At 59.2% G+C, this 27,893-nt stretch overlaps 2 protein-coding genes and 1 long non-coding RNA gene across 4 annotated transcripts; all 3 read right to left on the bottom strand.

Moving 5' to 3' along the window:
• Positions 1–1,087: 1,087 nt before the first annotated feature.
• FGF8 (fibroblast growth factor 8) lies at positions 1,088–10,655 on the bottom strand. 2 transcript variants are annotated; one of them, XM_075423595.1, is made up of 5 exons: positions 10,582–10,655; positions 10,441–10,477; positions 8,190–8,370; positions 3,908–4,014; positions 1,088–2,800 (listed from the first exon to the last, which is right to left on the bottom strand). In XM_075423595.1, the coding sequence occupies exons 1-5, from the start codon at positions 10,611–10,613 to the stop codon at positions 2,513–2,515; spliced, it is 645 nt and encodes a 214-aa protein (XP_075279710.1). In that variant the 5' UTR covers positions 10,614–10,655; the 3' UTR covers positions 1,088–2,512. The 2 variants fall into 2 exon arrangements, with proteins under 2 accessions (XP_075279710.1, XP_075279709.1); XM_075423594.1 differs by having other exon boundaries at positions 8,190–8,337.
• Positions 10,656–12,073: 1,418 nt separating this feature from the next.
• Positions 12,074–16,476, bottom strand: LOC142361751 (uncharacterized). Its single transcript, XR_012764359.1, has 4 exons — positions 15,849–16,476; positions 14,457–14,567; positions 12,813–12,981; positions 12,074–12,311 (listed from the first exon to the last, which is right to left on the bottom strand). It is a non-coding gene; the product is annotated as an uncharacterized LOC142361751 (long non-coding RNA).
• A 6,330-nt stretch (positions 16,477–22,806) lies between these two features.
• Positions 22,807–26,575, bottom strand: NPM3 (nucleophosmin/nucleoplasmin 3). Its single transcript, XM_075423596.1, has 6 exons — positions 26,516–26,575; positions 25,129–25,214; positions 24,323–24,442; positions 23,970–24,063; positions 23,492–23,611; positions 22,807–23,371 (listed from the first exon to the last, which is right to left on the bottom strand). Exons 1-5 carry the CDS (start codon positions 26,547–26,549, stop codon positions 23,523–23,525), a joined length of 423 nt encoding a protein of 140 aa, XP_075279711.1. The 5' UTR covers positions 26,550–26,575; the 3' UTR covers positions 22,807–23,371; positions 23,492–23,522.
• Between the last annotated feature and the right edge of the window lie 1,318 nt (positions 26,576–27,893).

Below are 27,893 nucleotides of genomic sequence, written 5' to 3'. Positions count from 1 at the left end.
TCTGCCTGGGGAAAGGCCAGGAGCCATTCACTTTCAGTTCGTGTAGTCTGGAAACCACAACATGGGCTTGCCCTAGCGCTGTCGCTGTCAGCTGCAGGCTCCTGCAACCCTTGGGTCCCTCCTGGGACAGCCGGGCAAATGCCGTCTGCGCTGTCCTGCAGCCCAAGCATCGTCCATGGCCTCCGTGACGCAGCAGCGGTGCTCAGATGCAGAGCGTGGCCAAGCGCTCAGCCCCTCATCTTCCCTCCTTCAAACCCATGATATACGCTGACAGCTCAGCCCGGCCCACTCCATCAGCCAGGGGATCAGCTCATCCTCGCACTCCACGGACAAGGGAACGCCGAGCATTAAGCGGTGCCGCAGGCTCCCCATGAGGATGGCAGCACCAGCGGGGCTGACACCAGCGATTCCAAGACTGTCACCTTGCAAGGTTGCTTCATTTCTGCAATTTATCTTTTTTTAAACATATTTAACAGTTTTATTCTTGCATCTTTCCATATCTGAGACCACTCCATATCCGTATCCCCCCATCGGCTACTGTGAGCAAGACCCAGCACCTCAGCAGCACTGAGTATCCTCCAAAGGAGGGGAGTCAGCAGCCCGCTTTGCACAGACACCGAGCGCACCCAGACCAGAAAGGAACCAGATACTGTCTCTCTCTCTCTTGGAAAGCCTCATCCCATGCTTAAAAGCGGTGATCCAGGCTCTGTTGCACTATGTCCCCATTCAGCCTGCAATGGGCCCGTCCCCACAGGGCAAGGAAGAGGCATCTGCCCATTAAACCTGGAATTTGCTGCAAAGAAAACCACAATTTCCACAAGACTCATCTAGATCCAACATCTCAGGGCATCCTCCCACTTCCCCCATCTGTTCCCTTGGGAAGGGGCTCATGCCAAGCAGCAGCCTCAGCCCTGTCCTGAACTTTGCCATTCTCCTTCACCTCTCTCCACCCTGCCTCTGCAGCCCCAGCCCCTCTCTGGAAAGCATCAGGCTCATTTAGACTAATACAAATTTTTTAATGCACATATTAAATAAATATTTCAATCATTTCATATTCAGTTTGTACACAACCAAAAACAAAACAAAAATCCTCAAGGAAACAGAAAAAACAAACAATCTTAAAAGATTGGATGAAAAGTCACCCCTGGTTCTGGCTCCTATCCAGTGTCTTTGTTTGCCCTCCCCGTGAAGAATAATTGCTTTAACCCTTTGGAGAGAGCCGCAGTCCCAGGGCAGCATGTGCAGAGCGGGGCTGGCTGGGGACGTTCACTCAAGAGATCTAATGTTTCCTTCAGGTTTTTTTTTTTTTCCTAAATAGAAAATTTAGCTTCTGTCAATACAGAAATTTTGAAAGAAAACCTCTCCTTTCCTAGGAGGATGAGGGCGGTAGAATTTCTTATCAAAGAGCAAACCCAGAAGAGATGGTTGACAACAGAAGCATCAGCCACAAACTGAATATTACGACAAAACCAGCCCCAAATGGCTCTACAGTAATTTGTAAACTTTTTTTTAATTTTACGGATGAAAACTTCCATCTGATAAAAAAATAGAAACAGAAAAAAATATCAATTTTTGGTGAGAAGTTCACATTTTCCACATGGAAAAAAAAAAAAGACATACCGGAAAAAAACCCCAACAGTTACCAGCCTGCTCCACGGCAGCCGTCGCCCACTGCCTCACCTTAGTAGCGTAAAACAAACCAAATGCCAAAGATGCTCTCATGGGTAAGAGGTACCAAGTCAGTTCAGGACTTTCTCTGGGGCATCCATCACCCCTGTCCCCTCCTGAGAAAAAATAAGTTGGGAGTTGTGAAGCCAGCAGCGGTTTCAAAGGATGGAAGAGACTTCCAGCAACCCCTCACTCAGCTGAAGAAGTAGGAGCCTCCATGGAAGGAAAGCATGGAGCGGTCCTCGCCCCGGGCATCGCAGCCAGCCCCCACACATCACCCCGGCTGCAAACCCACCCGGGAGACCTCAGGCCATCTCCAAAATAAGTCCCCTTCCCTTAATTTTTTTCCAGCCTCTCCATCTTCTCCTTTAAGCGTTAATTCAGTTCATTCAAGTAGCACTTTGCTCCCAGATTTGGATTTCCATTTTTTTTTTGCTTGTTTGTTTTAAATGGTGATATTTTTTTTTTCTCCTTTACCCCTAGAGCTAGAAAAAAAAAAGTTACAAAATAAAACAAGACCCCAAACAGACTAGAACATTTCTAAGTGAAGGGCTCTTCCCCCTTCACCAGTCTTTGAATGTTTCATTCCTTTTAAAGTTGGAGTACAAAAATAGAGCCTCTCTTATTCTTTTTTTTTCCTTTTTTCCTTTTTTTTTTTTTTAGTAAAAACCAAACAACACCCCCCCCTAAAATTATCAACAACTAGAGCAGGTAATTTTTTTTATCCTCCCTCCCACTTTTTTTTGTTTAATACCCATATGGGAAAGTGTCTACGTATAGTCCACCAAGCTTGGAGGAGGGTCGTCCGGGAGAGACGCAGGCAGGGTAGGCAGAGGTAGGCAAGTCAAGGGCCTGCCCTGGAGCTGGAGTTTCTAGTCCTTTTACTTCTCCGGTTGAAGGGGTAGTTGAGGAACTCAAAGCGTCTGTGGGGCTCGGTGGTCTGGTGGCCCTTGGGAAGCCTCTTCATGAAATGCACCTCCCGTTGGTGCTGCCGAGTCTTGGAGCCCTTGCGCGGGCGGCCCTTGCGGGTGAAGGCCATATACCAGCCCTCGTACTTGGCGTTCTGCAGCGCCGTGTAGTTGTTCTCCAGGACGATCTCCGTGAAGACGCAGTCCTTGCCTTTGCCGTTGCTCTGAGAAGGGAAGAGGGGGGGAATTTAAGCAACGGTCGGAGGGCTGCTTCTTGCTGCCCCAAGCTGGACTGGCTGGGGTGGCAGCAGGGTTGCCATGCTTGTGGGCAGCCAAGGCCTTGCTTTTCCACCTCTTCTCGTACACATCTGAATTTTCACATACAAATCTGCTTTTCCTGAGAAAAGCTGGGGGCAGCACTCATTGCGGCACGGGCAGATGCTGCTCATTGCAGCTTGCATCCCAGTGTGATGCCAGCACCGGGCTGCAAGCCCTAACATTGCTTGTCCCAGCCTTCCCTTCCACTCACCCGCAGGGAGATTTTTGCCCGCTCTCATCCTGCCCCAATCCGTGTCGGGGCTGGATTCCCCTGCTAACATGACCATAAGCAGCCTCTCCATCCCAGTGGCAATTCACCCACCCATCCCATTCCCTCCAGGGTGTTTAACATAGGACAGGCTTCAAGGGGCCGACAAGGCGACGTGGGGTCCATGGGGATGGTGCCCAGAGACGCAGATGGCAGGGAGCACAGGGGCAGCTGGAAGCTGAGCTCCTCCCCATTATCCTCCCCATTACAGGCAGCAGTGGGACCAGGGAGGGAACCCACATCAGCCAGCCCCCGGGAGGGAGCCGCCACGGAAAATCCTCCCAGACAATCGCTGTCCCAGCGGGATTTTGCACATCCAGCCCCCTCTGCCTCCAGGGAGGGAGCGTCAAGGCTCGGAGGGAGCGTGACTAACCGGAGCGAGGCAGAGCCAGCCCTGGGGCCAGCCCCATGGAGCATCTTAACATTCCCAGCACTTGTACCATGTAATCGGGGAGAATAGCCCAGCAATCCGCCTATTTGTTCGGGGACATACAAGGAATGTGTCCCACACGGCACCCGCCCGCCTCCCTTGTCCCCCTACTTCTCCCCTGCCACCTGGGCTGCAGGGTGGCTCATCCCCCTGCCCTCCAAGGGTGTACGCTGGCTGAGCCCTGGGATCCCCATCCCACCTCCCCATCTCCACAGATAGGCTCCATATCGGGTAAGAGCTCCTCTCCCAGCAAGCCCCAGTCAGTACCCACAGCGCATCCCTGGCTCTCTGGTGCCCTTGATCCCAGCACCCTACCTTGCCAATTAGCTTCCCCTTCTTGTTCATGCAGATGTAGAAACCCGTGGCCGCTCCCTTGATGCGCACGCGGCTCCCGAAGGTGTCCGTCTCCACGATGAGCTTGGCTGGGGAGAGCAGCAGGAGTAAAGAGAGAGGGAGGTCAGAGGGGCTCTGCGATGGGGCAGGCGCAGTGATGGAAATCCCAGAAATGCCTGACGCTGGGCACTGTGGGCTCACGCCGGGCAGGGAAGTGACTGGGCTGGGGAGAGCCCTGAAATCAGAGCATGAGGTTAAGAGCCAGTCTTGACCCCTCTACCCTGCCACCATGTCCCTGCATAACCTTGGTCACATCCTTTTGCCACCCTGAGCCATGCTGGGGGGGGGTGGGGTAGCTCTGCCTTGCCTGGCTCTATGGGGCTCAGCGGTTCAGGTGCCGCAGAGACATCCCAGAAAGGAGGCAGGACAGTGAGCAGGGCACGCACTGGCCGGTGGAGAACAAGCCAACTGCCCTGCAAACCCAGACAGGTCTGTGTGAGCCTGCGGGCAGGAAGCAGGCAGGAACCCTCTGGAAGTGCACGGCGTGCTGCCAGCTGTCCCCAGCCCAGGGGACACCGCTCCACGTCTTTCTGCCAGGCCATGGGTGCAGGAGGAGCAGTGACTTTGCAGCTGGCAGGGGAGGCGTGAAGGGTACGGCCATCCTTTTAATGCCTTTCACCTTTGCACGAGTCGAGAGGGCGTATTGATTTGGTCTCAGTTTTTTAATGGAGGCATCGATCGACTTCCAAAGGAGCTATGCAAATCGCCAGGTCGATGGGCTGCCTATAAATAGACCTGTCACCTTCCCTCCCTGCCTCTGCCCTGGGAACCTGAGCCCCGAAGCCCATCCATCCCCAGGGAAGGGGGAGGATGGGGACAGGACATCCTTCTGCCCGGCCCTGCAGCTGCTGTCCCCAGAGCCAGCTCCCCTCCCCGGGGCAAGCCCCAACTTGGGGATGGTGGCTACCTGTTCACGCCTCAGAAGGGCTGTGCTGTGCCAAGCTCCAAAGATTTCCCCATGGCACTGAAAAGCCAGCTGGGACTGTCCCATCTCACCACCATCACCTCTTGCCCAGGATCAGCCCCTAGCACCATAAGTGCAATTTGGCAAAGTAATCAGAGCGCTGCCTGCAAAGCTTCCAAGTCTGTAGCCTCATTACAGGAATAAGCCCCTCGATGCCTTATTTCTCCTCGCTGATCTCTGCACAAGGCCTGCTCGGTTCCTCAAGACAGTGGTCCACCCTGGCTTGCACACCTCTACCCCAGGATGCTCAGCCACCGGCGAGCCCCAGCGAGGGCAGTGATGCAGCTCCGGCATGGGTGGCTTGGCAGGAGGAGGCTGTGGGCACATGCACAAGCTAAAGTGAGCCTAAATCACACGCTGGGCTAGGAGCAAACTCCTGCCTCTCAGTCTCTGCGATGCCCTGATCATGCATCCCTCGCACCACGGGCACTGCTGAGGTCACCAAGGTGGGGGCAGAGGGCAGGCAGCACTGGCAGCAGCTGAGTTGAGCAACGGACAGAGCAATCCACAATCTGCTGGGGCCGACTGATTTGGTGCTGCCAGGCAAGCAGGCAGCCCCTCCCCACGCTCCCTCCCACCAGTGTCACCCTGCAGCATCTCTCATCCCCAAACTGCCCCGTGCCCGCAGACCCCCACCCCCAGCCAGGACTCAAGAGCTGAGAAATTTGGGAAGAGCCAGTTCCAGGCTGTGCCACCCTGGCACCAAAGGCCCAGAGCCTGGCATGCACCCAGAACCCCCAAAAGCAGCCACAGGAGCCACAGTGCTCCGCAAACGAAGCGCTGAGACAGTGACCCCCTATTTATCTATATTGGGGAAAGGGGGGGGAATTGATCTCGGAGGCAGTAAAAGGTTTGAGGAGAATTGATTTTTCTCTCTGAGAGATAGAAAAAGCAGGGAGGGAGGGAGAGAGGGAGGGACAGAGGAGGCCTCGGCCCAAGCGAGCACAAAACCCCGCTTTAAAGATGCACTTCGCTTCTCTTTCGGCCTTTCCCCCCCCCCCCCCTGTGATTTACAGCCACCGGCTGTGTCCGCCGCCCCGCACAAGCCCAGCCAGCGCACAGCTCCATCCCTGCCAGCCGCTGGCAGCAGAGGATGAGGACAACCTGTCCCTGGGGACCTGCACCCCCAGACCTGTGGGGGTGACCCATGAACCCCGCAAACCCCAACCCTGAGCAGGGGAAAACCCCAGGCACAGGTGGCTGCGGCCGGTGACGTTTGCTCGGGGCAGGCATGGCCCGGGAGGAACCAGCCAGGCTGCACCGGCCGCCCGCCTTTCCTTAGAATTAAAAAAAAGTCAATCAGATATTGACAATTAAGACAGATAACTGAAAACACCGGACTCGATGTTAAGTTGGCTGTAAAAATGTCAGCGTGGGGAAAGGGGTCATCTGCAAAAATAAATCAACCCCTTTTACACGCCCACCCCCAAAAATGAGATAAAAAAGGCAGAAGGAAAGGCTCGGCGAGGGAGACTTTTTTCTTTAACAGTGGCTTTCTAAATAACTTTTTGGGGGAGTCTTTTTTCCCCTCTTTTTTTTTGGGGGGGTGGGGGGAGCTTAACATTTTCAACTCTATTCTTTCACTTAGGTGACAGATTTATCCCAGTAAAATTATGTTTCATGCTCAAACTTTGAAGGGAAAGTGGCTACGTAAATGCTGAAAAAATGCAGCGAGACACACTTGATCCCCCAACTGGACTGCAAAGAGGAGAAAGTATTCAGGAAATGTTAAAAAAGGTGAAAGTAAGAAGCGTTTTAATAGTTCTTCCAGACATGGGGGCCTCCCTAGAGATTCATATAGAACAATCCTGAACCTCTATTTTAACATTTACAGACTTGCAACTCTTTTAAAACTTTACATCTGAAAAACTGCTTGTTCTCTTTCTGGTTTAGATCAGTCTTCATTTTCCTCCTTAGCTCTTCAAATGCTTAACCTTTTTTTATTACATTTTAATAGAGTTTTTGAAGCCACCACCAGTCCCCTCCTTCTGCCCTTATTTAAACCTGGTCGTTACTTAAATGTGCACTAACTGCTGTTTAAAATCCGGGCATTATAGGTCTAAAACACGACAGGATTTTTTGCTTGGGAAATTAGCTAATGCCCTTTCAAGCTGGGGCTGCTCTAGGGTGGGAATAATTCATTTGGAAGATTAATGCTGGATGTATGGAATACCCTATAGGTGGAATCTGCGCTGTGTTTGCACTGCTGTCATCCAGCGTGAAATTTTCAGCCAAAACAAAAGGAAAGAAGGGAAAAAAAAAAAATAGCAGCACCAGAAGGGGAAGGAAGAAAAGTGCTTCTACTAATCTCCCCAAGCAAGAAAGGGAAATTGCAGCTAATGCCAAAGAAAAACAGTTGTGATTCCTACGCACAACACACACAAACGCAGGCGCTTCCCTGACCCGGGTGCAGGATCAGGCCTCCCGCAGCCGGCAGTGCCGGGGCTCGCTGGCCCTGCCGACCCCTGCGCGGCGCTTGACTGTCCCAACGTGTCATCAGCGCCCGCGATCACAGCTTTCGGGCTGGAGTGTCCCCCGCGGAGGGATCAGTCCCCCTGCCCCGGGGTGGTGGGGGTTCTGGGGAGGGGGTGCCAGGGCTGGGGCGATGGCAGAGGGGCCGGGGCGATGGCAGAGGGGCCGGGGCGATGGCAGAGGGGCCGGGGCGCAGTGCAGGCTCTCGTGCTTGCAGAGTCCCGCTGCTTTGTCTCTGGAGCCACCGCAGCATCGGCACCCGCAACCGGCTGCTTCGCCGACCCTCCGCTCGGGATTTGTTTTGGGAAGGGAGGGATGGAGGCTGCGTTGGGAAAACGCCACTTTGGACAGTTCTAGTTTAGGGAAGGCTTCCAAAGCAGCCCTCCCCCCACACACACGCCTTTTCTTTTTCAACTTTCCTTTCTATTTCTTCTCCAGTCTCAGAGATTTCCAGCCCTGCAGAGAGCCGAGCTGAAACGCCTGATGCCGCTCAGCACGCTGCAGCCCCGAGCCCTCCGAGTCAGGTGCAAACCAAGAATGAAAAAGCAAGGAGCTGAGCCCAGCCCGCAAGCACCGGTCCCCTCCCTCATCACGGGGAACCTGCCCTCACCTTCAGCCACGCAGCCACTGACCCCTGTGTTCTCCCTTTACAAGCTCCCGCAAGCCGAACGATTTTAATGATTTCTGGCTAACAAACAGGACAGAAATCATCAATCGCCACGCTGGGCTGCGAACACCTCCCCGGCTCCCCGCCCCGCGCGTCCTTACCATGCACATCCCCATCCTCTGCCATCGCATTGATTTTCTTGTTGTCCAAGATCTGCACATGTTTCCCACTGGTCCGGCTGTACAGCTGGTAGGTACGGACGAGCCGCCGGCTGAGCTGATCCGTCACCAGGCTCTGCTCCCTCACATGCTGTGTAAAATTAGGTGGGGACTGAACAGTTACCTTTAGGAAATTAAAAAATATACGGCACACCATTATAATCTCTACTCCTCAGAGGGGCGAATGGGCTGAGCCGACATCGCCAGCCTCCAGCCGGGCTTTACGGGGAGGCACAGAGCTGGGACCGCGGTGGTACCTCCTGCGCCAGCAAAGCCTCCCCGGGAGAAGGAGCCTTGAGCTCGGGGACGCAGGGACCAGAGCTTTTTAGAGAGCTGTGCCTGCTCCAGATGTGCCCTAAGCAGAGAGGTGTGGATGACTCAGGGATGCCAGAGGCCTCTCTGGGACTCTAGCGGGTCCCAGCTGGTGCGGGGGTACCCGAGACGGGCATCAAGGCTGGGAGCTGGAGGGGGTTTGGAGGGGCATGCAGGGTGGTCCTCGGTTGTCCAACCCAAGGGGCTGACATCCATCCCACAGCTCTCTTGCCTCTGCGGGAGCGTGTTACTGCTCCAGGTGCCCCGCACAGGTACCCCGGCCACTGCCCCATCGGTTTGAACAGCTCCTTCCCTCTGGGTCCCGGGCTCCCTATTCGTTCCCAAACACCCCGCTCACTGAGCTCATTAAATACAAGCTCCCCAGAGAAGGCAGAGCTGCGAGGCATAAAAATTATACGAAAACCATGCCCCAGTCCAGGTATTTCGTGGCATAACAACCCACAGGTACGAACATGCTACCCATGCAAACACATCCCTCATCCGCAGCCAGCTGCTGGGTGCCGGCAGCGGGGTTGTCCCCAGCCCCGGCACCGCAGCTGAGCCCGTCCCCTCCAGACCTGATGCTGCTGCTCCTGGGCTTGAAATGACTTTCATGAGCGGCCAGACATGCTCCCCCCACCTTCAGCCCCGGCTCGCGAGCTTGCACAGAAGTCTTTTTCCCCCCTTGTCTCAAATCCCTCTTTTAAGTCTGGAAAGTTTCGCTGCTCCCTGACATTTATAAAGATGTATTCTGAGCAAATGTTAGGAGAGAGCTCCTTTCAACATCAGAAGGTTGGGACTACCCCCCGCCACCCCCACGTCAAATGGGAAGATTTCCTCCCGTCTTCAACAACAACAGAAAAACCCAATAAAAGCAAAAGCCGCTGCTGTCCCAAAGCTGGCTTTATAGAGATATCTCCCCTTGACAATGTCATCTCTCTCCCTCCACTTCTGCCTGTGCGCGTGTGTGTTTCCTATAGACGGGTTTTGGATAATGCAGCAGGATTCTCTCCCCGGCTCTGATGAGGGTACCATGTGGAGGAGAGGTCATTAGCCATGCTGCTACTTGGGCTCCATCTCATACTCCAAAATATTACAGCTATGTTTTTACACATCTGCACACTCCCAGCGCTTCGTTCCCTCCGCTTTTCAGCTGGAAACTCAATTTTTTTCTTTTTTTTTTTCCCCCAAGCTTGCAAGAAAATAAAAAGAAGCAGCTTAACGGGCATTTTAAACAAAGCTTCTGCACCTGTGATCTCAGGGGGATGGGGGGCTTCACCCCGGTTTGTGGGCGCACGCACCGCTCCCAGTGACGCGTGCCTGCCGGTATGCGGGTGTCGCGCGAGCTCTGCCCGGGCTGCTCAATCTATTCGTGATACTTCTCTCCCTGGCAATACAAACCAGCGACGCTGCAGTCTGACAATTTTAAGCTGAATCAAAACCCGTGATTTTTAGTGAGGTTTGGGGGAAGGGGTCAGGGGGGGTGTCCCCCTTTTTAATTCCCCTTAACTTTTTGGATGAAGCGGTGTAGGAAAACAACCCCGGACAAGAAGAACAGGGGTACCCACAACGCCATTTGGGGGGAGGGGGCATCGGGACCTAAAGCTACTGGAAAATATCCCTGCGCGATTCCTTGAAACCCCGGGTATCCTCTGCCTCGCAGCCCGGGTCCTCCGCACTTCATTCTGCAGCCCGGGGGGGTCCCCCCTCGGCCTCTTTTTTTTACAGCCGGGCGACTTTTGTCTCCCGGGTTTTAAACTGTTCCTCCCACACACACACCCCCCCCTTCCCGATCCGGGGGACTCGGCGGCGGCAGCGGGGAACCCCCCACCCCCCCACCCCCGAGGGGCGAACAAAGCCGGGGGGCCAAGCGGGCGCTTACCTGGGCTTGCAGGCAGAGGACGAACAAGTGCATTAACCTGGGGGGGGGGGGGGGAGAGAGAAAGCAGGAGAGAGGTGTGAACCGGGGGGGGGGGGGGGGGGTGCGGGCCGGGGCGGGGGGGCCGGCGCTGCCGGTACTCACACGTAGCTGAAGAGCGAGGAGCAGGGGTCCATCGCGGCGCCGGTGCGGGGCCGGGAGCCCGGGGCCCGGCGGTACCTCGGCTCCTCGCCTCCTTTCGCCGTGCCGGCGCGTCCTCGCCCGAGGGAAGGAGGGCACAAGCGGCTACAGAGGGGAAAGGCCCCCGGCCGGCCCGCCCGCCCGCCCGCCCAGCCCCCGGGGCGCACGGCCGGCGGCCCCCCGCCGCGGGGAGCCCCCCGCCCCGCTCCGCTGCCGCCCCGGGAGGCGGCGAGGCCGCACCGGAGCCCCGACGGCGGGGGCGGGCGCGGCCGGGGCGGGGCGGGGAGGGGGGAAAGCCCGGGCAGACCGCCGACCCCGGTCCCGTCCCCGGCCCGGCGGAGGGCCAGGGGTCGCCGGGCTCGGGGCTGGCACTAAGGGCCGGGGTCCGCAGCCAGCCGCCGGCGGGACGCCCTCCCCGTCCGGTGCCTCAGTTTCCCCATCTGTAAAACGGGGGTTCGAGGGCTGGGAAGGAGGTTGGGGGGGGTGGGCGTCGGGACCGCTGTTCCCCCCGCTCCGCGGGCGCGTTGTGGATTGGGACCGGGTGGGCGAGCCCTCCCTGGACGTGCCAGACGTTAAAAGGATTACCGGGGGGGGGGGGGGGGGGGGGGAAGGATGGAGGGGGCCGGAGTTTCGCGAAGCTGAGCAAACACCGCGGGCGGGGCGGGGAGCGGGCAGCAGGACCCCCGGAGCATCCCCGCCGGGCGCTTACCTGGCGGTGCGGGCGGTGCAGGCACCCTCAGGGCCGGCGGTGCGGGGCCATGGGGCCTGTGGGTCGCGGCGGCGGGACGGGGCTCAGCCCCGCAGCCCGGGCAGGGCCGCCGAAGGCTGCATCGTCGCGGCGAGCCCCGGCGCTCCCGGCCCCGCCACCTGTTGCGCACCGGGGCGGGGGCTGCCGAGTGGCTGCCGAGGGGCTACGGCGGGCGGGCGGGCGGGCGGCCCCCGGGGCCGGTACCTGGCCGGGGCCGCCTCGCTCGGCTCTGAGTGACAGCTGCTAATTTGCCGGCCGTGCCCCGCTGCCGGTCCCCGCTCTCCCCGCGCCCTCCTTTATCTTATCAGAGCCCATAATTACAATTGCTATTTTGTTTCCTCGAATCAGCAATCAGCGCTATCTGCCGCCGCTGGAGAGGCAGCTCCTGTCAGCCGGCCTCTGAGTGACAGAGCCGCCGCCACACACGCACACACACACGCGTGTGCGCGACCCCCCCCCCGACACGCACACACGCAGCCCTCACATGCACAGCCCTGCAGACCCTTCCTCACGGCCTTTCCCACGCAGCCCCCTCCTCCCCGCTCGCACCCCTGACACCCGCAGCCCCCCTACACACACGCAACCCGTAACACGTGTGCTGCGCACCCCCCGGCACAGACACGCACGCTCCTCCTTGCTCATCTCTACCCCAAAAATACACCCCCCCCCTCCAACCTCGCACACGCCAGCTGCGGTCGCAGGACAGTTCTCTCTCTCACACACACCGACATCCAGCTCGCGTGTTTTCCCCCGCGATCCGGCACCCAGCAGCCCCAGACGCATGTGCCATCGCACCACAGGATCATCGTTTCACCCCAAAACGCTGCCTACAGTCACCTCCCGGGGACAGGTCTCCCAGGGGTCTCACCTGGTCTCGCCCAGCGTTGTCACTGTCAGGGGGTGCTGCAGGCGGGTAGGGGAGCCTGGGAGCTGCCGCGTCCTTGGGCTGGCTCAAGGAGAAAAACGGCCCCTGCATCAGCATCAGACCTAGCACAGCACAGGGCGGGCAACTGCCCGCTTCTGGCCAAGATTTCCCACAAAATCAGCCCCTTGTGCATTTTCCTTCCCTTTTCCTTGGTGCAAAAAGACAGAAGGGTGTTTCTGAGGGGTTTTCCTACATGTAGAAAGAACTCTTGGGCCAAGCCTGCGTTTAGCTGGAAGACCTCAGGAGCACCACAGGACTGAGGCAGGATGGGTGCTGAAGGTGCTCAGCTGAAGCAAGAGAGGGTTTCCACAGGCAGCACACCCTCATGCACTCAGCTCGTCAGCCCAACACACGCTGGGGAGAAAACCCCTCCGCGCCGAGCTGTGCGCACAGCTGATGTGCCACAGCGTGGGTGAGCCGGCTCCCCTTATCCACCGCTCCGGGTTGCCTCAGGAAAACCAGACAAAACCAGAGCAGGCAGCACAAGATGTTCCTGATGCTCTAAATTCAGACAATCCTCACCTTTTTATATATAAAAAATCAAAGGGATTTAGGCACTGTCCCTTTCCCAGATGCGGTTCTGGCTCATCGGCGGCCACCCCTGCTTTACCTCTGGCGGGCGCAGGGTCAGGCCACGCGTTCTCCTGCACACCGTGTTCAGCAGCACCGTGTCCAGAACAGCCCAGGCTGCCTGAAACGGGAGATTTACGATGTCCCGTACGGGGTCGGAGGCAGCCGCGAGCTGACAGCCTTGCGTGCCCCCTGCCCTCGGCAAACAGGCTCAAGTGCCAGTCATGGCTGTAAAAATCAAGCCGGTGCGGGATCACCCAGGGGCGGCCACACTTCGCCTGACAGCAGATGACAGACAATGCTCCTGCCAGCCGTCCTCGGGCCCACAGCCAAAGCCTCCACAGCCCCCGTCCCACCCCACCTTGGGGCACAGGAGAGACACGAGCAGGCTGGTGGCGGCGGCTGGGGACAGGCAGCATCACTGCTGTCGGGCTCGTCCCACCTCTGCTGCTGCCTCGGCTCGTGGCCATGAATTGCTCCTTGCTGGGGAGGCGGGTGCCTGCACAGAGGCATTTGCCTCCTTCCCTCCGTGCTTCCCAGCCCACCACGGGGTCACCCGTGTTTGCATCAAGGACAACAAGCCTCTCCCTGTTTATATTTTAAGTAAAAATCAGACGTTTTTGGAAAGCCGCTCTCCTGCGCAAGGCAGCAGAAGGGAAATCAGCCTGGCTATCAGCTCCTTCGCAGGCCATCTGAGCTAAGCCCCTCGGTCCGCAGGGAGAGGGTCCCCTCCATCCTCAGGTGCTGAGGCTAAATGGCTTGTCTGGCTCTCCTGCGGAGCAGAGAAACCCCAGCCCGGTTCTCCTGAGACGAGCTGGGCCTCAGGCCAAGCTGCTATGGGGCTGGCAGAAGAAATCCCCTCCCGGCAGAAAGACTTGGGGACCTGCTGCGTCCCCAGCACTCCAGGCAGCTGGGACGCCTGGAGGAGGCTACCAGCATGTTCCCATCACGTCCCGTCCTGGGGCACCACTGCTCCATTGCCCTCAGCTGCAGAACCTGGACTATGTTTAGGTCGGGCAGGCACAGAAGTGTGTTTGCCTCAGAGAATAGCTCATGTGTCTGATGTTCTTCAGGGGTGCGAACACACCAGATAAAGCGTTGAACACCAGACACGTGAGCTGCAGTCCTCTCACCCCTTTTCCCATCAAGCTGGGCGTGCCCAGACACAGCCACGGGGCTGCAACACCAAGAAGAAGCAGCCAAAAGTGGAACCAGGACGTGGAGGCTGCTGTCCCAGCCCAGCTGAGGTCCAGGCTTGCTCGCAAACCTTCCCCCCAGATCCACCTCGTCTTTGCACCCCACATAGAGCCTCCTGGCAGCCAGGAACCATGGGGCAGCTCCTGGAGCAGCCTGGACTGCAATCCAGCAGTGAGCAGACCAGGAGAGGATTTGAGGAGACGGAAGGGGCAGCAGGTGAGGGACTGTGAGACCCTGGGAGGGGGCTGCCTGGGTCACTGTACAGCAGAGACTGGAGAGAGCACAGGGGGTGCTGTGGGGGCTCTCCCCATCCCCCCTGTGGCCCTCAGCACTGCACCCTCTTACCCAGGGCCACCCCTACACCATCCCTGCTCTCTCCCAGGATGTCCGTTTGCACACCTGCAGGACACAGCCAGGTCCCAGATCCAGCTTCCAGCCTGCTGCTTCTCGGGCATCAGCTCCATCTGGCCCAGTCGAGGTTGGAAGTGGTCCACAGACCTCCCTCTCCTCCTGCAATGTGAGGGATGGCAGATGAAGCCCCTGCTCCCCACAAGAGATCAAAACCAGCAAGGTGTAGCTGTTAACAGCTCCTCCCTGAGCCTCAGCCTAAAACCTCCCCACCAGCATCACTTATTTCAGAAAGGCAGAGCCAAGGAAAGCAACACCAACCACAGCTCTCAGGGCAACCAGTCCAAACTGGGGTGAGTGGAGACAAGCAGTCCTAGTGAACTGGGAGTTCACATCACAAGAGGAGGCTGGGAGAATCTGGGGTGGGGGGTAGCCAGCAAAACACTCGCAAAAAGTTTGGCTCCAGCGTCTCTTTACCAGGAGAGACCGTCAAGTGGAGGAGCAACCAGGACATCGCTGTCTCTTGAGGAGAAGGGCCAGCGGGCACAGTTCCCGCCAGGCCATGGACATAGGACCAGAGCGCTGATCCTGACTGATGGAGGAGAGCAGCACCTGCAATGGCACACTGCAGCACTGAGCCGTCCGGAGGGCGAGGAGACCTCCTCTCCGCAGGCACAGAGGGCTGGGAAGGTCTGCAGAGCAGTTGCCTTTGAAAGGGGGCAGACAGCGTAAGCAGTGGGGTGGCTGGCATGGGGCTGGGGGTTAGCCAAAGGCTGGGGCACACAAAGACGAGGACACTGGAGCGTGGGCAGCGCTGCCCCGCATCCCGAGCATCTCCCTCTGCTCCAACACCATATGATGGCGAGCCAAAATGCGTGAAAACCAGAATCCTGTAACAATTTACAGCTGTGCCTGAAGGATGCTTGGCCAGAAACCAGCTTTTGCCACCCCAAAATAAGCACATGGAGGCCTCCCAGCAGAGCCAGAGCGATGCTGGCCCGCTCCACCCTCACCCTTCGGAGTCCCAGCCGCGCGGCCCAGCCCGCTGATCCTTCACAAAGGGACCGCAGCATTAATGGGGCGTTTCGGAGGCAACAGCAGCTCCTCCATGGCTGAGCAGCACGGCGCAGCCTGGGGCGATCCCACCGCTCGCCGTTAACCTGCCCCCCCCTCGAAGGGAAGGAACTTGGCCGAACCCCACCGGGATGTGTTACATGGGAATGACCTTGTCTTCGCTACCCATAGCACCGAGGCAGCCCCGGGGCAAATGAGGAGCGGGGAGGGGAGACACAGCCCGCTCACAATTAATTCTCCTCTCTATTCAATTACTAGCAGTAGGGTTGAGGCATATTTCGTGGGCGGTGGGAACGCCAGGCCAGGAGACTACCCCTGTGTTCTAGTCACAGCCCCCTGGAACTGTGCCCACCCCTGTGCAGGACCAACCTGGGTGACGTGGTCCCAGCAGGTTCCTCTTCAGCAGTCTGCTCTCACAGCTTCGTCTCAGGGAACTGGGCTTGCTCCTCTGCCCTTTGGAGACCGTTTCACCACCTCCTGTCCCTCCGGCCCAGCAGCCCCCTAGAAACACGGCCTTTGCTTCCCTAATTTCAGGCTGTGCTCCTGGAAGTGCCGGTGTCAATGCTGGCTCCATCACCCTGCAGTGGCCACGTGCTGACTCCCAGGCAGCGATGCTCCTGCAGATCGGAGGAGTCAAAGCCAGGCTCTGCCTTCCTTCCAGGCTGGGGAGTTTGGAGGAGAGCTCACCCCCCACATCAGCAGGGCTGCCAGCACGGCACGGGCAGCTTCGAGTGGCTCAGCGTGTGGCAGCTTCGCTCCTGCTCCTCAGGCAGAGCAGAAGTTCATCCAGGGCAGCCCATGGGTGCACAGAGGGATTTTCCACTGGCGTTTGGCATCCACCAAGGCTACATTTGGCTCTGATGAGACCAGCGCTGTTTTCGTCTCTGGCATCCACACCCAGTGCGTGGCGGAGGCTCAGAGGGGAGCCAGGCACACAGGTAGAGATCTAGCAGAGCTGAGGAGCCCTGTGGAGGGCACTGCAGGGGAGACACACCCCCAGGCCACATCCATCTGAAAGCAGAGAGAGAACTGGGATGGCTCTGTGGCCACCCAGCTTGGGAAGGGGTCAACACAGAGTCCCCCAGCTGGGCTTGAGCTAGGCAAGCCAGAAGCAAAGACCGAAGGCTCCTGGTAAAGGCAGTTCATATGGGACCAGCTCAGGGAGAAGGTGGCATCCCCAGCCCTGCGTGATTTAAACTCAAGGTTGAGCATTTTTGTGCAAACCTGCTCTGCATCTAACAGAGGTCAGTAAACGAGGAGCCTGGCCAAGAACGGCCATGACACATGTGCACGGGGAAGGGGTAACACACGTGGACGTGTCGATGAGGATATGTATGCTCACGGCATGTAGGCAGTTCCGCTTCATTCCTGACCCTGTTGCACAGACCAAACAGCATCTCCAGGACCTGGTTCCAAGACACTGCTGGCTGGCACAACGTCCCCAGCATTGCATCCCAGCCTGAGTAGCAGCACCTTCCTCGGGGTCTGCAGCCACACACCATCAGGCAGGGCTGGGAAGGGGGGGGGGGTCAAAGCCAGGCTGGGTGGGAGAGGGCTCCACTGGCCACCCAGGAAGGTGGGAGCTGTCACTCAGTGCTGGGGGTCACCATCATCTCTGTGGGATGGGCTCAGAGGCTCCTTCAGGGCCACGAGGAGCTGAGACAGGGGTGCAAAATGCTGGTCCTTTGCTGCCCAGCTCCAGCCTCTGCTCACAGCCAGCCTGGCCAGGCAATTTGGCTTTGGTTTGGGACCTCTTACGAAGAGGACTCCTGCGCCCAGCCCGCAGGGGGGTGAAGCCTAAAACTAACAGCAGTGGCCGGGGGGGGGCTGTCCGTCGGCTGTAACTCTACCTTCGTTTGTTTGCTTACGGCATCCACCCAAAATGCCCGTGTGTGTCTCCGGGCCCCTGTGTCAGTGGCAGCTGAACTGCTGACCCCAGGAGTTTGCAAAACACCAGGGTTATGGCCCCTTTGACATCCCAGCCCAGCAGAGCCGCAGCTCATCCTGACCCTGGCCCCGGGGAGCCAGCCCCTGGGGCACCCCACACGGCCTGGTGAGAGCCGGGGGGAGGCAGTGGAGCCAGCGAAAGCGAACCCCAAAGAAGCAGCAAGGTTGGCACACTCACCATGGCACCTGCTGGTCCCCCAGCCTGGCCGCAGCCCCTCACCTTGCTGGCCAGCGCTGTGGACCTGCCCCAGACTTCCCCGATAGCCCTTATCCAAGCCCAGCCCTCCGGGTCCTGTCAGCCCTACAGTCCCCACCCCACGCTGGCACTGGGGCTGGCAGAGGAACCGTGCCTCTCTCCAGCTCCTGTGCCCAGGGCTGTGTCTGGTCTCTGTGCCAGCCTGCGCATCTCTGTGTTTTGGGAAAGCAGGGAACATGTGGCCCCAAGCAAAACCACAGCCAGAGCCTGGAGACAGCCTGTAACTGGTTTCTCCCAGGCACCAGCTGTGGTAGGGGACTTCACACCATCCTAGAGTGTGACCGTGGCACGCAGAAGATGCCCAAGCTCCCATCATAGTGTAGACACCGTCTCCAGGGCAGCAGGGAGCCAGCCGAGGCACAGGAGCAAGCACACAGGGAATTCAGATGGGGTTTGAAAGCAATGACTCGGCTCCCACTTTTTCCTCAGGAGCCAAAATCCCTTCTCCTGAGGGCCCAGCTCCACCACTAGACCACACCACCTTCCCCCATGAGCTGAGTACTAGAGTCTAGCAGGGCAGACCTGCCATAGGCGAGATCCCTGTGCCCCATGCTCTCTTCATCCTCTGCTCTGCCTGTCAGTAACAACCCTTCCTATCCAGCCCCCAACACCTCCTGGGCTGCAGCTCGGCGGTCTCCATCACCCTGAGCGCCCATCAGGGGAGAGGGGGCTGGAGGGGCTACGGGGTGTCCCACAGCCCCTGTGCAGAGCCATCACCAGCAAGGACACCACAGAGGCCAAATCCTGCCCATCCAGCCTAGGGCTCTGTCACCAGTGGTGCAGGGAACAGGGGACAGCAAGGTCCCTGTACTCCCTGCAGCAAAATGCCTCCCTGGGATGATCCCTCCAGCAGATCCTAAATCTCCTTGAGGCACAGCCCAGCTGCTCTGGGCAGCCCTCGTCCACCCGGCTGCCACCAGCCCTGGCAGGGACGCGTGGCCGGCAGTGACGGTCCTGCCTGTGTCAGGGACGGCCCAGCCCAGAGCGATTAGATTCACGCCTCGGAGGGGTCAAAGGCCAGGACACCTGTGACCTCCGGGTATCTCTGCCATGGCTGTCGAGCACAAAGCTGCTAAGGCCATCCTGCAGGAGGTGGGCTGCACTGGGGATGCGGGAGGGGACAGTGCAGGATGGCTGCGATGGAGCCTCACCTATGCTGGCTTACAGGAGCTCTCTACCACAACCCAACCCTGTTCACTTTTACCACCTGCTTTACGTGTTTGCTCACAGCGGCCGGCTGTGAGCAAACTCCTGAGTCGGGATATGCAGCCACGAGCAGCCATGGTAAATCAGCCACCGGCACCCACTCTGGAGCAAGGAGATGGAGGAACATCTCCTCCTCCTGCAGAGCAGTCGGTGTCCAGGCTCCCAGCCAGCTTGAGGCACGCTGGGGAGGACCCAGCACATGGCCAAGCACCAGCGAGCCGGAGATGACCCCAGACCTGAGTTTTGTCTTCTCCAGCAGACAGAGCTGTTGCCACACAGTGCACCAGTGGTATTTCCCTCTGCAAGGTGGGTTGATGGGGACAGAATGGGAAATTACCAGCAGCACGGCCCTTCCAGATCCTACTGCTTCTTCTCTTGGTTGCATTGTGTCCCTGGCTCAGCTCTGCCAGGGCCAGCCCTGCGCTTTAGGGTGCTGGTTGTTCCCTGAGGCAACAGCAGAGGTACCTGTGCCCACTGCCTGACAGGACAGAACAGCGGGTAGCACAGTCAGCTGCCGCTGCAGAGAACGGGACGTTCATCACACCCACCTCCAGGGTGGTCCTGGCTGGGGCTGGCTCTGCTGGCCCCATTCCTGGCTCCTGCTGACACCGAGGTGCCACACGCCCCATGGCTCTCTGTCCCACCTCGCAGAGCTGCTGGAGGATGGGATAACGGGGAACGCTGCCTCTCCAGGGGTGTCCCACTGGCCTCCTCTGTAGCCCAGGCAGCCAAGCCTCAGAGAAAAGCAGTATTACCCCAGTTCAGTGTGGGAACCAGCAACAGAGAGTTCATGGAGCGGGGGACCAGCCCCACCTACAGCACGGTTACAGCTGTGCCTCCCAGCCGCCCTGGGGCTGAGTTCTCAGCCATGGAGAGTCGAAACCCAGCAAGAAAACTGTTGGGGCAGGACCTTCTGGGATATCACGAGGAAAGCTGCTGCCTGGCCATGCTCAGCTGAGCAGCTCCCCATCCTGCTCCTCCATCCTTGAAAAAGCAACTCAGAACTGACCTCTGAAACCGGAGCATCCTCTGGGAGCCACTGGCCCAGCCCAGCCACCCGGCTGGAGTCGGGCATCCAAGCCCCAACCCAGTGGGGCTGCATCTGGGCCAGAACCTACAGCCAGCAGCCTGAGCCCCTTGCCGAGCACACCAGGCTAGTTCAGAAGGGCCATGGAGAGCGTGGCGGTGTGGGTGCATGGCCATGGCGCTCAGACATGGTGATCTCCACAACAAACCATGCTATAGCCACATTTCTCTGCTACGTGGCTCAGTCAGGGTCAGGGTTCCCCAGTGCTGCAGGAGTGAGGAAGGATCCATCCCCAGCAACGTCAGCATGCAGAGCCCAGAAATGCAGCAGAGAGGAGGGATGCTCAGAGCCAGCCACCTCCTGGAGCAACCCCAGTGCCATCACCTGGGTTGGGGCATCATTTGGCTCCCTGGGTACCGGCACCTCCACCAACACGGGAGAGCAAGGGGCTCCGCACCATTACATGCATCTCCAGCATGGGGAGCCCACATATGTATGTAGACTCACGTCAGCTCCATTTTTCCCCCAATTCTATGCAAAACAAGGCAGCCCTCACACTGGGAGCCCCATGCTTCGCTCCCCCCACGCAGAGAGCCTGCACCCTGCCAACCCTGAGCATCCCGCAGCCCAGCCGTGCCCGAGCTCACCTGCGCTTAGACAGCCCTGTTTGTTTGCCCAAGGTATTTGCAGCCGGGGGCACCTGCTTTGATACCATCAGCTCTGTGAAGGAAGCTGCTCACCTAGCGTGACCCCTGTAATCCCATCCTTCCCCATTAAGCGCTGTGTGTGAGCGCGTCCCCCCCCTCAGCTGCCTGCCATCTCAGCATTTATCTCCCTCTTCCCAAGCTGAGCGCATCAAGGCTGTGACATTGCTGGGGAGGGGGGAGCAAACCTCCCCGAGTCACTTAGGAAGGGGCCTGGCAGTGCCAATAGCCCCCAGCCCCTCCATTGACCCCTCTGGGCTTGGGGGGTCGCCTCTCCCCTGGCATTGCCCTGCAGCAGCACTGGGGACCAGGCAGCACTCACAGCAAGGCCTTCAGATGGGCTGGACAAGCTCAGTCTCCTTAAGCCACCAGCACCATGTCCCCCACGGTGTCACCTTTGCCCCCAGCAGGACCGTCCCTCCTGCCACAGCCCGTTGTCCCAGCTACCCAGACACCCCTAAGGAAGCCAGCACCCTGAAGCTGCCTCCTTCAACCCTTGCAGAGACCAAACGCTCCTCAGCAGCCAGCACCACCTCTCCCACCTCACGCCAAGCAGCCGTACCACCCTGCCAGGGCCCCGCTGTGCCCGCTCCCTCCCCAGCCCACCCTTCCAAGAGCACCTTGCTAAAAATGATCTGCTGGCTCTTGCCTCCCCTGAGCCAAGCTGCTCCTCTGCGGAGAGCGAGCAGGACCGAGGCCCCGCAGATAATGTAGCCCTGACCCATTAGGTGTGCACACAGGCAGTGAGATGGGCGAGCTCCTGCGTGTACCAGCCCTAGCAGGGGCTGGGAACCATCCCTGCACGGCTCCCTCCACCGCGCTGAGCTCCCCTCCTGCACCCTCAGTGCGGGGCACCGGTGCGCTGTGCCCCGCCAGCACCAATCTGGCGGGCACCCAGCCCTGCGGGGACCGGTACGGCTGCGTCCCTGGGGCAATGAGATTTGCTGGGGGGCCGCACAGCCCGGTCCGTACCTGATCCCCCCCCCGGGCCGGACCCCCGCAGGCTGCTCTGTGCGGTGCTTGGAGCGAAGCCCCGGGGAGAGGCGGGGGGGGGGGGGGGGGGGGTCGCGGAGCCGCCGCGCTGCCCGCCTGCCACCTAGCGGCCCCCGTGGGTACCGGGGGGACCCCCGCCGCCCCCCCGGGACGCAGCCCCGCGCCACGGGGTCGGGGTGCCGGCGGGTCCTTTCCCCGGGGCTGCGAGGGGCATCGGAGCCGCGCTCCGTGCCGGGCCAGAAGGAAGCAGCGGGGGTGCGGGGGGGAGCGGCACAGGCCCCGGCGCAGAAACAGCCCCGCACGCAGCCCGGGACGGAGCCGGCGCTGAGGACCTGCCCTGGAGGATTTCCAACCGGAATCCACACAACTGAGAAACTTGCTGTCCCGGGGCAGAACAGCACATGGTGCTCCTCGGGGACAGCAGCCAGTGTCACAGACAAGGCAGGCTGGGACAGACACCGACCCACAGGCCAGGGATGCAAGACCATAGAAGCATTAAGATTGGAAAAGGCCTCTAAGATCATCAGGTCCACCCCTCACCCCAACACCACCATGCCTGCTGAACCCCGTGCTGAAGCGCCACGTCTACACGCTTATTGAACACCTCCAGCGGTGGTGACTCCACCACTTCCCTGGGCAGCCTGTTGAAGATCGATGCAGGTAAACCACCAGAGAAACATCTAAGGACAGGACCAGCCCTCAGGGGTGAGAAGTGTCACCAGACTAAAGCACAGAAAGGATCAAAACCTCTCCAGGTACCCAGACACGCAGGGACACGACTCCCCAGCAAAGGTCAGAGCTCAAAGCTGTCCCCCACCCCACAGGCGCCGGCATTTCACCCCTCCGCAGGACGCTGCTGGGCTGAGAGCTGGACACGAGCGAGGACCTTGCTGTGAGCCCAGCACCAGGACCAGCGTGGCCCAGACCAGGGGGGTGATGCTAACAGCTGGGTCACCTCTGTGGAGCTGTGTCCCTGCCCCTTCCCTCGGTAGCTCGGATGCAGCGCTGGACTGGCTGACGGGGCACAAGCATGCAGAGCCCCCAAGGGACAGAGAGGAGCCCCGAGCCCCTCCTGGGAGCTCCCCAGCGTCACCAAAGGAAGCAAGTGTCAGGGACTGGACACGTGGAGGAGCCTCTCCCACTGCAGTGCACGTGGGAGGAACCTGCCTGCCAGCAGTGACCCCCCTCCAGACCTGAAGACTGAAAGAACCTTTATTCAGAGTGTAAAAACAGTTATTTGTAAAGCAGATTGACCCAGAACCTCCCCCCAGATCACAAGTAGACTGTGAACTCCCACCCCACCATAGCTGCAGTTGAGGATGCCGCCTGGGCCCCAGCTTCACACTTCCAAGTGCATAAAAACCATCAAATTGTGAGTAAAGAGAAGTCCCACCACTGGCTTTACATCCATCTGCTTGGGAAGGGGCCAGGACTGGGTGTTTCTAAGCTAGGGAGAGTGCAGAGCAGAGGTCCAGGACAGCAGAAGGGCACAGGGCAAGGATCACCTCCTCCACCCCCGACTCCCAGAACAGGGATGGGGGAGAGCGGATGCACCAGCAGCATCCATCCAGTTTTGGGATCAACCTGCCAGGGCTGTGGGCAAGGAGACATCCCAGTGCTGGGAGCAGCCCCTGCTCCCCAGAAAGTTACAACAGAAAAAAAAACAACCACAAAACAAAACCCAAAGCAGCAACGTTGAGGTCCTGGCATGACGTGTCTGAGGTAAAAGCCATTCAGGGAGAGAAGTCCCAGTGAGTACCTGGAGGAAGAAGCAGACTGAGACCAGCAGCCTCCTGCAGCAGGGCAGCTTCCACCCATGCTTGCCACACCAGCATCACAGCCACCCAGACCCTCCCTCTGAAGCTGCCTGGCCCCTCACCTTGCCTGGAGATAAGCTACTGCTTCCTCCTCTACTTCTTGGCTGGCATGATAGGAGCAAGCTCCTTCTCCTCCTCTGATAAGTCATCGTCCTCCTCAAAGGAAGCATCTTCCCTGTGCACTGGGACACACAAATCATTGTTATTTATCAGCTTCTGTCTTTGCAAACACAACTGGCCCCCAAGACACCCCAAGAGCACAGCAGCCCAGGGAGTGCTGGCAGCAGCTTGTGGGCGATAAGCTGTACCCCAGCTGGAAGGAGGTCTCAGAGGGGATTGGTGACAGGAAAGGGGGACAGTGTGGGTCATCCAGGCTTCTTTTCCCATGCCTCGGGGAACCAGTGCGAGGGAGGCACCGAGCACACGCACTGGCAGCACCAAGCACATCTCCCAGGGGATTCCCGGCTGGTGTTCAGGCGGGAGGGAGCCCCTCCATGCCCCTCGCTCCTCCCAAGCCTTTCCCCACCCATGAGTCCTTACCGATCCGGTGCCAGCCGGCGAGGTGTACTGGGCCAGAGCCCGCTGCCAGGCGGAAGGTCACCGGAGGCTGCAGCCTGAAGTTGTCCAAACTCAGCTGAGAAGAGACAGAGATGGAGCTGAGTTAGGGGCAGAGGCAAAAAGCAGAAAGTCCTGCAGTGCCCAGCACGGCACCTGGCCCAGCTAAACACGTCCTTCTGAGGGCATCTGCAGCCAGGCCAAGGCTACCCAGGGCATTTCCCCACACACTGAAGACCAGGTCATGGTCAGGATCTTGGGGGAAAGGTCCACAAACGTGCAGAGATGTCCCGTTCCCTGCAGCCGTCCCTACTTGAGTCTTCAAAACAACCTCTTACCAAGGGCTGGCACGACAACTTCAGATTTGCCACGGGCACTGCAATCTCCTGGTTCTCGTGGTTTCGGCCGACGACCTCCACCACGTTGCACTCATCCTTGGCACCATCCGTGAGGCAGACCTGGGTGGGAGCGGAGATCATGTACTACTGCTCTCCCAGGGGACACAACAGGCGGGGCTCTCCATGGGACAAGCGACCAGCCCAGCGGCCGTGCAAGGCGTGAGGATGCTGCTCCACAGAACAGGGAGAGCACCGAGCCCCCCCCCTGCAGCAACTGCTGCCCTGACAGCCCCTGGAGGGTCTCTGCGCCTTTCCCAGCTGGGACAGCTGTTCCTGCAACCCCCTCAAGAGGTGGAACCTGGGCTGTGTTTTCTGCTGATCTGACCCATGCTGGCAGGTCCCGTGATCCCAGGACAGAAAGTGACCCTGAGGGAGAGCCAGAAACAAAGCCCCGCATCTACCTGGACTTGGAGAGCAACAAGCCAGAGACCCAGCTGGTGAGCAGGGTCATGTTCTAGCGGGAGGTTCCAGCAAGGTCAAATACAAGGAAAACATCCTTTCCTTCACCACATGTATGGAGTATTCCTCTGCTGAGCAGCCTTCTGACACCACTGGCTTTGCTCAAGCACCTCCATAAATGTGACAGTCCCATGCCCTGTGCTGAGAGCAGCCAGTGCTGAGACCTCAGCCAAGGGAGTCCCCTGGTCCAGCCCGGCCAAGAAACAGGGAACGAGCCTGGGAAGGGGAGGTGAGGCTGCGGGCCACCATGGGAAGGGACAAGCACAGTTAGTTCTAATTTCTCTTACCACAGACAGGGCCAAAATGTGGTCGGAGTCATCTTCCTCGTCCACCTGGAAGGTGTAGGATTTGGTACTGGCAGTCAGCTCACAGCCTGGAAAGAGGAGATGGGAAAAGCTGCAGCAGCTGTTACGGGGCCCCAAGCGCCGCAGGCAAAGGGTTCCCAGGGGCACCCGGCCGGGCACACACACAGCACCCCTCAAACATTTTATTTTCTCATGCTCGGGAGCAGCCTCAGCCCAGGGCACCCTGGGCTCCAGGATAGAGCAACCTCAAGAACTGTGCACCTGGCTCAGCACCGTACAAGGACAAAACCTGGTGCCTCCAAAGTGGGCTGCCGTGAAGCTGTGCCCGGGGGCACCCAAGGCCCCCAAGCACAGGCAGAGCAAGGCTCAGGCTCTCCAGAGAGCCGCGCAGCCAGGGTGCACTGCTCCTGACAACAGGAGAGGGAGCAGACAGAAAAGCAGCTCTGCTCTCCCCGGCATCAGCAAAACTTGTGCTCTGGTAGGAGTCTGGAGGCAAAGACACGGAGTGTGAGGGCTGAGGAACAACCTGAGGGCAGGATGCTGGGCCAGGCTGCAAGGAGCTGGAGTCCCTCAAGACAAATCTCGAGACCGATTTTATTACATATTTGTCCAAACAGCTACAAAAACAAGGGAGATGAAAAATCATGTCCTTGGCTCTTAGGATCAAGACTCGGCTGACCGTGGGGAGGACGGAAATGCAGAGCGCCCTGGGTGTGTGCAGTTATTGCAGGATGATTCACCAATGTGAAGCAGATCGGAAAAAGACAGACCTGAGCCCCGCATGCCAGACCCGGCGTTCCGAGCGGGGAGAGAGGAATTAGCCTCAGCCAGCACCACCCGGGGCAGCACCTCTCCCCAGCCCTGCTCCTGCCTTCAGCTCACCCGGGCAAGGGCAGAAACCCAGCTGCACCAAAGGCCTCAGGGGCTGCTGCCCCGCCATGTGCCCGCTCCCTCCCAAGCCCGGCCACACACGTGTGTCCCCCCCCCCTCTCCGGCACGGCTGCTGGCCCCGGGGCTCCGCAATGCCCTCCACGTGTCTCTACCACGTGTCTCTACCGCCCACAGGTCTCTCTTTTACCCCCCCCCCCCCCGATCTATTCCCCACCCACGTGTCTCTCCCGCCTCCACGCCGGCCCTGCTACTCCCCAAAGTCTCTCTCTTCCCCCTTCTCTCTCCTGCCCCCCATTTCTTGCCCCCACGTGTCTCTCCCGCCCCTTAACTCTCTCTTACCCCCCCTCGTGTCTGTCTTCCCCCCCCCCGCCCATTACCCCCCGTGTCTCTCCCGCCCTGGTCTATTCCCCCCTCCCATCATTCTCTCCTGCCCCGACCTATTCCCCCCCCAATCTATCACCCCCCCGTCCCCGCTCACCGAAGAGCACGCTGCCGGGGCCCTGCGACTCCATGAGGCGGCAGCGCTGGGAGGGGAGGGGAGGGGAGGGGAGGGGGGCGGGCCGAGCTGTGCCGTGCCGGGATGGGCCGGGCCGCTCCGCCCCGCGCCCGCCCCCGGCTCCGGGCTGGCAAAAAGCAGCGGGCCCCGCAGCACCGTCCCGCACGCCGCGGGGGGGCCCGCTGGCGTCAGGGAGGTGGGGGGATCCCTCGACGGAGCAGCTGCGCGGGGAGGACCTGGTAAAGTGCCGAAGTTGTAGCGGTTTATTTCCTTGCAATAAGCAGGAGGGTGATTACCCCAGCGGGAGCCTAACGACTTTTCCTGGTAACCGGCCTCTTCCCTCAGAAGATTTTTCTGGGGAGAGGGTCTTCAGCGGTGAGGATGAACAGCCCAAAAGCCGCCCTGGAGATGAAACACACCACCGCATCCTCTAACTGGGGGTCTCCTGCCCACACCGAGCTCTGCAGGACAGCGCACTCACCGACCCCGCTGCCAGCTGCGCCAACGCCACGCCAGAAGAACGTCCCTCAGTGCCCCTCGTCCATGCACCGCTCCTCCCCTGGACACCAGCCTTCCCAGACACCGCTGGAGCCAGGAGAGGCGTGAGGAGGGGTAGCAGAGGGGTAGGAGGGTAGCAGGGAGCAGGAACCTGCTCATCTCCATCCCTTTTGGCGTGGGCGAGAGCAGCGGAGTCTGACACTGGGGACTGCGGTACGGCAGCCTTCCAACGCAGAAGGCAAGAACCTGCTTCAAAATCTATCGCGCAGAGCAGAGGGCTGCACTGGCCTTTCAGCGCAGAAAGGGAATGCGCCTGGCCCGTGCCGCAGGGGCGGAGGGGGGAGCCACTGAATTAAAACAAACCCTGCTAACAACGAGCTCACACCACGTTCTCAGTTGGAAGCTGGCTCTGCTCCCACCGCAGAGGAGACCTCCACCAGCCAGCCATTTGCTCTGCTCCAGCTGGAGTCAGTTCAAGAAAAACACGACGGAAGAGGTTTGAAAAGCTGATCCTGGTCCCAGAAAAAGGCAAGCGCTCACTCAGCGATGGTTACACAAGCACACCCGTTTGCTTCTGCAGTAGCTGCTCTCCGCAGCCACCTGGCTGGCGGCAGCGCATCACGTACCCGACCCGTCTGCGACGGAGGCAGGAGAGCCCACTTCTGCTTCACAACTCATATGGCCATTTCTGCCAAGACTTCGTGAAACATGCTTCAAGAAAAGAGACTCCTATATGCAACACGTCATGGTGTTGTTAAGAAAAAACATTGTTTTAACTTAGCACACATTTACTGGGTTAGCAGAAGTTTTTAACTGCTCATCTCCCTGCTCAGCTTGCGGGTTATCACGCTCCCCACAACGC

The sequence above is a fragment of the Opisthocomus hoazin genome, chromosome 6 (assembly GCF_030867145.1).
Source record: "Opisthocomus hoazin isolate bOpiHoa1 chromosome 6, bOpiHoa1.hap1, whole genome shotgun sequence".
NCBI lineage: Eukaryota > Metazoa > Chordata > Aves > Opisthocomiformes > Opisthocomidae > Opisthocomus > Opisthocomus hoazin.
The sequence above is the reverse complement of the archived record's forward strand: the minus strand, read 5'-3'. Positions and strand labels throughout refer to the sequence as shown.

What these genes read in the sequence shown, in the direction of transcription:
- FGF8 (XM_075423595.1), bottom strand. Translation starts at nt 10,613, where the DNA reads ATGGACCCCTGCTCCTCGCTCTTCAGCTACGT. An exon ending in TCCTCTGCCTGCAAGCCCAG is followed by an intron (nt 8,371 to 10,440) that starts GTAAGCGCCCGC and finishes AATTTCCTAAAG; the next exon opens with GTAACTGTTCAGTCCCCACC. An exon ending in AGAGGATGGGGATGTGCATG is followed by an intron (nt 4,015 to 8,189) that starts GTAAGGACGCGC and finishes TGCTCTCCCCAG; the next exon opens with CCAAGCTCATCGTGGAGACG.
- NPM3 (XM_075423596.1), bottom strand. Translation starts at nt 26,549, where the DNA reads ATGGAGTCGCAGGGCCCCGGCAGCGTGCTCTTCG. An exon ending in ACATTTTGGCCCTGTCTGTG is followed by an intron (nt 24,443 to 25,128) that starts GTAAGAGAAATT and finishes GCTCCCACCCAG; the next exon opens with GTCTGCCTCACGGATGGTGC. An exon ending in AGTTGTCGTGCCAGCCCTTG is followed by an intron (nt 24,064 to 24,322) that starts GTAAGAGGTTGT and finishes GTCTCTTCTCAG; the next exon opens with CTGAGTTTGGACAACTTCAG.